Source organism: Onychostoma macrolepis, chromosome 07 (assembly GCF_012432095.1).
Source record: "Onychostoma macrolepis isolate SWU-2019 chromosome 07, ASM1243209v1, whole genome shotgun sequence".
NCBI lineage: Eukaryota > Metazoa > Chordata > Actinopteri > Cypriniformes > Cyprinidae > Onychostoma > Onychostoma macrolepis.
The window spans coordinates 18382778-18391977 of record NC_081161.1 but is presented as its reverse complement, the minus strand read 5'-3'; the positions used below and the strand labels follow the sequence as shown (position 1 = coordinate 18391977).

The following is a 9200-nucleotide window of genomic DNA, read 5'->3' as shown; positions in this document are numbered from 1 at the left end:
CAGAAGCAAAGATGTAAATGGAAGGGTTTAATTATTCATCAACTTAGACAGAAAACATGAAAAAATTATTAAAAGACAGATGATTACATATGAGCTCCAGATCCCCTACCAAACCTGCAGGAACAGAACGTTGCACAGTGTTATTTAAAGAAGCGTATCGTACCCTTTGCTTTGTTCCGTGTACTTTTTCCCTTTAATCTTCTCCTTAGGTATGACAGGCCGAATACAGACTTTGCAATCAAACAAGCTCGTTCACATCTGCTCCTCTTGTTTGGCTCTTATTTATCATTTTGCCTCATCCAGACCCTGAAACACTTGAATTGCTATTTTGCTTTGTGCTTGACCATCTCATTTGCTCTCTAGAGAATATTTCTGATAGAGGTGAGACAGGTCAGTTCCAGTACAAATAGGCTCTTGCTGCTATAACAGCTTGCGTAATAATAGCCATAGTGATTCTAATCCTGAGTACATGACAGCACTCTTCTTTGACTGATCTTGATTGAATTGTCTTGTAGGATGCACAGGACATTGATGGATGCATCTATTAAGGAAACACACTAACAGGCAAAGCTTCTGCTGTTAGCCTAATGACTGACGCAATCAGCGGACTGGACTGTGGCCGTCACTGACACATGAGATAATCTTTGCTGCACAATGAAGTGACCTGATTCGGTGTCTCTCACCACGCTGACATCAAATATTACCCACTGGCCACTTCACAGCTTGATTAGCTGACTTGAGTCGCATTTATCAGCTCCATTTTGGGCTTTTAGGATCTAAAGGCTGTCTGAAGCGCGACTGTTTGGCTTGTGTTTTGGGTCTGAGTGTTGACTCCCTCCCCATGGCATAATGGGGAGTCTGTGTTGTGCACTGACAAATGAGGGTCTGGCACTAACAAGGGACCTCTGGCGCTGTGGTAAAGCGTTACAGCCCGCCGAGTAATTGACAGTCTCTCTCGGTTATCGAGCCCCCTGTTGTTATGCTGAAGCACTAAAACTGCATGTTTTTTATTATCCTTTGTAAGCCAGATTTGATTAAGGAATATTCTTCTGAATTTAATCACAGCTCTGATTGCCTTAGCATGAGTAGCGAGTGTGATTTTAGTTTTATACAGTTCAACGAAGAAGAGTTTAATATTGAGTAACTTACATTTTAGACAGAACACATCGTCTAGTTTTGCTTCACCAACAAAGTAGTTATACAGTGGTTTTTCGTTATTGAAAGAATCTGTGTTTTTGAATGACTTGTTGAGGGAATGATTCAATGACTCACTCATAAAGACAGGGCCTAACACAATACTTACACTTGCGGTCTTTGCACTTGACCAGTTGTCTACCATTTCCTGTATATTCAAGTGGGCATTAAAGGGTTAGTTCACCCTTAAATTCTGTTATTAATTACAAAACCCTCATGTCATTCCAAACCCATAAGACCTTCGCTCATCTTCGGAACACAAATTAAGATATTGAAATGTTTTGTTGCCCAGAAACGTAGTAAGGACATAGGTAAAATAGTGGTTCAACAGTAATTTTATGAAGCTACGATAATTTTATTTCTTTGCGCACAAAAAGTATTTTCGTAGCTTCATAATGTTTTGGTTGAACCACTGATGTCACATGGACAATTTTAATGAAATTCTTACTACGTTTCTGTGCCTTGAATGTGGTAGTTCTGTTCCTGTCTGTGCAGGGTCAGAAAGCTTTCAAATTTCATCCAAATTAAATTGATTAGTGTTTTGAAGATGAATGAGGGACTTATGGATTTGGAACGACATTAGGGTGAGATTTTTAAGATTGTAAATGTACTTACAGCCTTTGAATATCCAGTGGGACCTACTTACATCATAGTTCAAAGTTTTTACAGAGCTTTATTTAGATATTTAGATTTTTAATACTTTAAAATGTCTGACCTCTAAGGCCTGGTTTCACAGACAGGGCTTAGGTTAAGCCAGGATTAGGCAATAGTTCAGTTAGGACATTGAAGTACTTTATGTACAAAAGACCAACCCATTCTCGCACCCAACTCGTCACATATTGAAGCTTGGTCAGGAGCACTTGGCGTCGCTTTTTGACGCTCAAGGTACCCCTTAGCGTAATTTTTCGACTTGCAGGGTCCTCCGTTGCTTTAAATAGGAAACCCTTAGCGTCAATATGCCGACGCCATACTGGGAATTTTATCGTCATAATTAAATTATATATTGGGTAATAACATTGCCATTATTGCATATATGTTGGGGTGTGATTTTTCAATGTAAACAGCCACAACAGTTTTATTTATATTACATTATTTACACATTTATGAGCACGTAACCCAACCCCTGCCCCTAAACCTACCATTTGTCAATAAAACACAAGATATAACAGGCAGATACAACTACCGTCATAATTTATTAAAAAAATATTAATATTCCAAGTCTTCCGAGGCAAAACATTTGATTTGTGAGAGGCTGATCCTCCAATAAAAGTATAAATGTATATAAAATTATTTCTATTTTTTTACAAATGCATGCAAACCATTAAACTAAGACAAACAACTGAAAACAACGGAGGAGAACGTGTTGTCATTTTCCATGAGCGTCTTGACCTGACGCATAAAGCAAGCAATTGAAAGCCAGTGATGGGCAGTAGCGTCGCTACAAGTAGTGACGCTACTAGTTTAACTACATTTCTCAGTAGCGTGTCGGTAGCGTCACTGCTTTCTGAATCAAATAGATTTGATAAAATTAATATAATAATTAAATATTATTAATTTAATTTTTGATAAATTAATTATATTATTATATAATAAATCAAATAGCTTTTCGGTAGTTAAGCTCTTTTTTTGATCAAGTAGCGCGGTAGCGTCAACAAAAGCTAACGTTACAATTTCCAAAGAATGCATTCTGAAACTCGAGCTCAAATCAGAAATAAAACTGCTACGGATCACTGATCCTGGATCAGTAAGTGACGCCACAGACACTAAACCTCGTAACGCCATTGGCTCCTCAAACTGTCAGTCAAACCTCATTATTCCTCCCGCCTCATTCGTCACGCGCAGTTTAGAGCATCTCAGCTTGTTTGCAGTCTGAAGGTAAATAAAGAACTGTTGATTGAATAAGTACAGCGGTTTCTTTACTCAAAAACACTATTTATAAAGGCTAATGCTTTTTTGTTTGTTTGTTTGTTTGTTTGAGGAGCGGAGAAGAGTTTCTCTAGCATTTGTTGTCGAGTCACAGTCAAATAGCTCGTGCGAAGCGCTGAATCTTTCATAATATGATACTTTGGCCAAATAACAGAAAAAACTGAACGCCCACATAATGACAGAAAACGGGAAAACAGGACACGAGTCAGGAAAGAAAAAGAAAAAAACCATTCGCTGGTCAAAAGCTTCGTATTTGAGCTTGATTTTGGTGAAATGTTTATATTAATATCTAATGACACATGCAACGATGCAAATAAACAGAGCCTATCTGTAGGCCTAAAAATCTATATGGTAACACTATACAATACGATTTCATTAAAATACATTTGTTACAGTATTTATTAATCTTTGTTAATGTTAGTTAATGAAAATACAGTCGTTCGTTGGTAGTTCATGTTAGTTCACAGTGCATTAACAAATGTTAACTTTTGATTTTAATAATGCGTTAGTAAATGTTGAAATTAACATTAAGATAAATGCTGCAGAAGTATTGTTCATTCTTAGTTCATGTTAACTACACTAGTTAACTAATGTTAACTACTGAACCTTATTGTGAAGTATTACCATTTATATAAATGTATCTGCATACAATAAAGCCACAATACCAACTACCAATAGGAGGTTTTCGGCCGACAGCAAAAATTTATTTTGCCTATGTCACAATTTGAGGTCAATCCGGCCCTGTATTTGATACTGATTATGTTGCCAAATTGGCTTGGAACAGCTGGTGAATAAACAATTAAACTGATGCCTGTCTATCAGCTTGACTGACAGTTTTATTGATCACTGAGAGAGCATTGACTTGGTATGATGTTGGTTCAATATAATTTAAGATTTTTTTTTTTAAATAGCTTGGATGTAGTAAACTACTTTTGCCATGTTGCCGTAGCTTAGCTTGCTACATTTCTCAGGGCTGTAGCTTTAGTGTAGTTAAGCTTCATTTAAAGAAGAGTAACTGTTAGCTTAGCTTACTACATTTTCCAAGTAGCTTGCCCAACACTGTTGAAAGCAATGGAGATCCTATTTGGTCATATACTGACGCCTAGGGGCACTTTTGGCGTCTTCATAGTGATGCGAAAGGCGTTTGACCATGCTTCAGTTTTGACGCCTTGGGAGTGAGAATGGGTTGAAAAGACACATACTCATCTCTGCACCAATACAATGTGCAACTCTTTACGTTTCTGTTCAATACGTGTTATTGCCAAATTACCGATTTACACTAGAAATCTCAATATTTTGGGGCACGAGTTCCTGAATGTGATGAATGGTGGGATAGACTTAGCCTGAAATAGGCCCAATTAATTCTATCATTCCTGATTAAATCAGCGTTTTGAATGAATTGGTTGAATGAGCGATTCAATGATTTACTTATATAAACACTTGTCGCCACCTACTGATGATAACCTGCAGAAAACTCTTATTAATGCACAGATTTATGTTATTACATAGTTTATAATACTATTTTTTATTCCTTTTTCTATTTTTAAGCACTTAGATCATCCTAACAACACTGCTGATGACTGGCTGGAGAGTCATGAATGAACCTTCATGATTGGTAAATGTGTCTTGAATCCACCAAGCTGATGTGACACAAGTACGTCATGTCTTAATTCACTTATCATTTTTCAACATTAGAGAGGCAATAAGGCCGTAATGCACTTAACTTGATCACCTGAGGGAAGAGGGAAATCACACACCCACACAAAATCAATTCCAACGCAGGGTCTTTCCGGCTCAAGTAATTTGACTCTCTCAGGAGGATTCATAAGGTAGAAAAAGGGTGGGAGGTCATCGACATGTCAGCCAAAGGAGAAAACAAACATCTTTGAACCAAAACAAATGTGCTAGGATCTTAGAGTTTGGAAGAATACTTAGATAAGTCAGGAAGATAATGAATTCCGATCTCTCCCACACAACACTCCTGCATCATCTTTGAGATTTGACTTCAAAGGACAAAACCCATCTTCTCCTTCACTGCAGTGCGTATACAAACAACCTCCTTCAGTGGCTCGGGAAGTTTGTTTCTAGAGGCCAATAATCTTAATGGGAACTTAAAGGTGAGAGTTTATTATTAAAAGATGTCAGACTTCCTTTGTTGTGGCTGTTTGGCAGAAGATATGTTATTTCCTCAACTTAAATCAGAGCCAAACCTTATTAGAGGGTGGCAAACCTCCGCCACACTGAAAGATTACAGCAAACTACCATTTACAAACTGTCAAGTCAAATTGTGAATGAAGTCTGCCTGCACAACAGCAGCAATGCTTATGAGAAGTTTACCGCAACTGCCAGTGTGTATTTTAGGTTATGTTCCTTTCAGCCATTCTCACACTTGGTCTGGATTTGACACCCTGTGGCAATCCTGTCCTATCCAGTAATCATCTTTTCAAAAATGGTCTACACTGTTTTGACAGGAATGACACCCTCAGGACCTTATTTTAGCAGTGTGGAGAAATGTTATGCGAATAATGACCGTGAAAAGTGAAATGTTTTGCTGGTGTTAAACCATTGACATGCGTCCTTATGCATATGAACTATCTTCCTGCACAAAATTGAATAATTTTTCTTGGAAGAAGATGAAAATAGAGCTCATTTGACATGAGTGGTGAGCAAAACTACCCCGACAGTGGTCGTATTAATAAACAGGTAACCGTGCTGAGGGAAAAGTTTCTGACAGGCAATAATACATGTGGTAATTGGAATGATATGACTCATGCAGCCCACAGAGCAGTCTGACGGACCTGGTTTGATTCCTGCCTCTAACCGACAAAAGATCCTCATGAAGCAACTAAGACTGGATCAAAGCGAGGCTTGGCTTTGCATTAATCAGCAGGAAACAACAAAATAACACATTCTGTGCCTAGAATAGGATTAATCAACAAAAACGGACAAGCATCTTTTATAGCAGCCACTTCTAAATGAATTAGTTGGCCATTGAAAATATATTAACTAACTCCATTCTTGTGTACAGGACTTTGGATATAAGAAAAATAGCATTTTTTATTTTGTCTAACATATGTTGTGCATTCATAATGACACATCCATGTCAAGACTGACTACATTCTGACAGAGCACATTCATGAATTATAATACTTTTGCACTGCACATGTGTTGGAGGGTGTGACTCTTGCAGTTCTGATCAAGCCTCATCTGGATTCTGAACTGGATTTTAGTGCATCGCTCATCCCATAAACCTTTCATGTACAGATTTTTTTTTTTTTTTTTAATTGAGCAATAATAATGTTGTTTACAACTTTAAACAAGCTAAAAAATTTAGCTTGTTTTGCAGGTTTTCTTTTTGGCAAACTACTGATGTTCCTTTTTCAATAAAGGCTGTGCCTGCTACACAAATTGCTGACAAACCTGAGATGAATGCAAGCAGGACAGCTGGTAGAGGGACACTTAAGCTTCACCATCTTTATCACAAATGTGTACATTCTTCCATTACTAAAAATAAGTGTTATGGTCATGCTAAACTTAAATGCACTGTTTTTGTTAAGTGAATACAGATAAAGTGGGCCTCTTTCAAATAATTTGTCATTGGAATTTTTAAAATATGTTCAAAATAGCTACATTAATGTCATCCATAAAAGAAAGAGTGGGGTAAGTTGTCACATGGGGATTTTTATTTTAGTTTTTGTTCTAATTCTTTACTAATTTACCATATTACCATAATACTTTACTAAAGCTGTTGGGTAACAAGCGAACACAGTAAAATCACATTAGTAAAGCTCAAGATTTTAACTGAAACTTATAAAAAATATGTCCTCTGAACAACATTATTTTTATAAATTGCAGGTTGGGCAAAAAGTGATGTTTCAAATGTCAAATTTTGCTGTTTTATTTATTGTTTTGCGTTTAAAATACCCAGTTTAAACCAGATTCAGTCATATATATTTTCTCCCAGTCTGTTGGCTGGTTCTAACTGGTTTTGGGCACTTTTAATTGTTTAATGTTTGAATAACTGTCTCTTCTTTCCTCCAATATTTTCCTATATATAAAGTAATTTACAAAAATAAACCTGATGTAAACAGTGTTATAACTAGCCCCATCTTCCCTTTTCCAAAGTGGATCTGAAATCTGTTTCATACTGCTTTTTATGTATCCAACTTGACTAAAAAATCAATTAAAAAATCATGCTTAAACAATCAAAAAACAAAATCATATAATACTTTGTAAACATTTCCAGCATAAGGCTTGTTTTCCTCCCCTCAGACGTCTTTCTGTCTTGTTTTGGACATAAACTCGCCAGCTTTACGCAATGAGTCATCGTCGGAGTCCTTATTACGCATGGACAAAAATCAATGTGTAAGGTGGAGCAAAAGAAGGAGCGAAGTGAGTGGTGTGTCAGCGGAGCAGATATAAGGTGATTGGACCGCGGGAAGCGAGTGTTCACTTGAATCTCAGTGCAGAGGACGCGTCTTGGCTGTGACCATGGAGAGCTCCAAACTCTGGACCACAGCGATGGCATGCGCTGTGCTGGTGTCCTGCATTCAGGGTGCTGAAATGGACTTTGACAACGAATCCGACTTAGAAACGAGAGCTTTGAGGGAGTTTTACCCAAAGGACCCGAATCTGACCAACGAAAAGCAGCTCGTAAGTATTGCGTAACTCTCGACGCATAGAAAGAAAATGATGTTCCCTTCTTTAAAACGATTTTAATGATACTTACTTGCATTAAATACCTGAACATGTTCACAGCTCGGGGCTTTACACGACGTTCTGGAGAAACTGCAGAGTAAACGCATCTCACTTTGGGAAAAGAAGTTTGGGCGCGTTCCTACAGTGAGTAGCACAAATCAGGAGTTTTATGAGATTTTTGTCTTTCGCTATTTGATATTTAAGATTAAAATCACACATTTACCATTTACATTTACTAGTAACAAAACGCTGACAATGATTTCTTTAACGTTTACGCTTTGTTTTCACATCAGTGCGACGTTGGGGAGCAATGCGCCATCAGGAAAGGATCAAGAATCGGCAAAATGTGCGACTGTCCACGTGGAGCGTTTTGCAATTACTTTTTGCTGAAATGTTTGTAAAGATAAAAAACGGATTGTGAATTGGAAATATACACATGATCTTGCAGATATTTATACATTATGTGATTTCTATTTTTATGATTATGAAGTGCAATGAGAAGAACAGATGAATTTGAAAGATTGTTTAATTATTTGCTGCTCTTGATGTGTATTTAAACCTGAATAAACTGTGTGGACTTTTGTTTTCTAAGGCAGTCTGTGTGTTTCCTCTAGTTAGTAGCCTATAATAAATGTTTTGTGGTGGCGTATAAACAAAACATTCTGCACTGTAAAAAAGCAACTTACAAAAAATAAAAGGTTTAATAATAAAAAAAAAAAGCTTAAGTTTGATTGCTATCTTCTAGTGATATCATACTGGCGACCTGCAGTTAAAATAATAATAATAAAAATAATAATTTGGACTTTTTCAACCACTTTGAAGCACTACAGATGAAGAAAATTGAGTTAAAATCAAGTAAATGAAAATTAAAAATGAAATATAAATTACTAAACATTGTAAAATGTTAAAATAATCTAACAAGTTATTGTAACATTTATTCACTGATGGACATTATGATAAACATACTGCTATTGCTGGTTGCAAAACAAATACATAATTATATGAATATACAAAAAGATGTTTACATTGTTCATTTAGATATTACAAGACATCAAGAAGAAAACAATGTCGAATTTGTGTATTTAATCTATTCTTAGTATCTGGAATGAGATGTGTGACATTTAAGATAAATAAAAGAAATGGAAAATCAAGGTTACGTCTTTAATAAAACACATTCCCTGAAACTCCATCATTACAACAATCGAGTTTCAGAGAATGTGTTTTATAAAAGTTTTCAGTTCCTTGTTATTTTCTTCAATTTGTCTCACACATCTCTTTCAATCCGCATGCATGATTTCAACAGCATAGTTATAACAAGGGTTCAAAATATGTGACATTTCTGTATTACAAAAAAGCCTATGACTCATAGGAGAGAATGAGGA

At 36.5% G+C, this 9200-nt stretch overlaps 1 protein-coding gene across 5 annotated transcripts; it reads left to right on the top strand.

Moving 5' to 3' along the window:
- Window positions 1-3016: 3016 nt before the first annotated feature.
- Window positions 3017-8435, top strand: cart3 (cocaine- and amphetamine-regulated transcript 3). 5 transcript variants are annotated; one of them, XM_058782291.1, is made up of 5 exons: window positions 3017-3069; window positions 4669-4774; window positions 7430-7773; window positions 7879-7962; window positions 8112-8434. In XM_058782291.1, the coding sequence occupies exons 3-5, from the start codon at window positions 7612-7614 to the stop codon at window positions 8217-8219; spliced, it is 354 nt and encodes a 117-aa protein (XP_058638274.1). In that variant the 5' UTR covers window positions 3017-3069; window positions 4669-4774; window positions 7430-7611; the 3' UTR covers window positions 8220-8434. The 5 variants fall into 5 exon arrangements, with proteins under 5 accessions (XP_058638274.1, XP_058638273.1, XP_058638275.1 ...); XM_058782290.1 differs by having other exon boundaries at window positions 7393-7773; XM_058782292.1 differs by lacking the exon at window positions 3017-3069 and having other exon boundaries at window positions 4669-4735; window positions 5161-7773.
- Window positions 8436-9200: the final 765 nt, after the last annotated feature.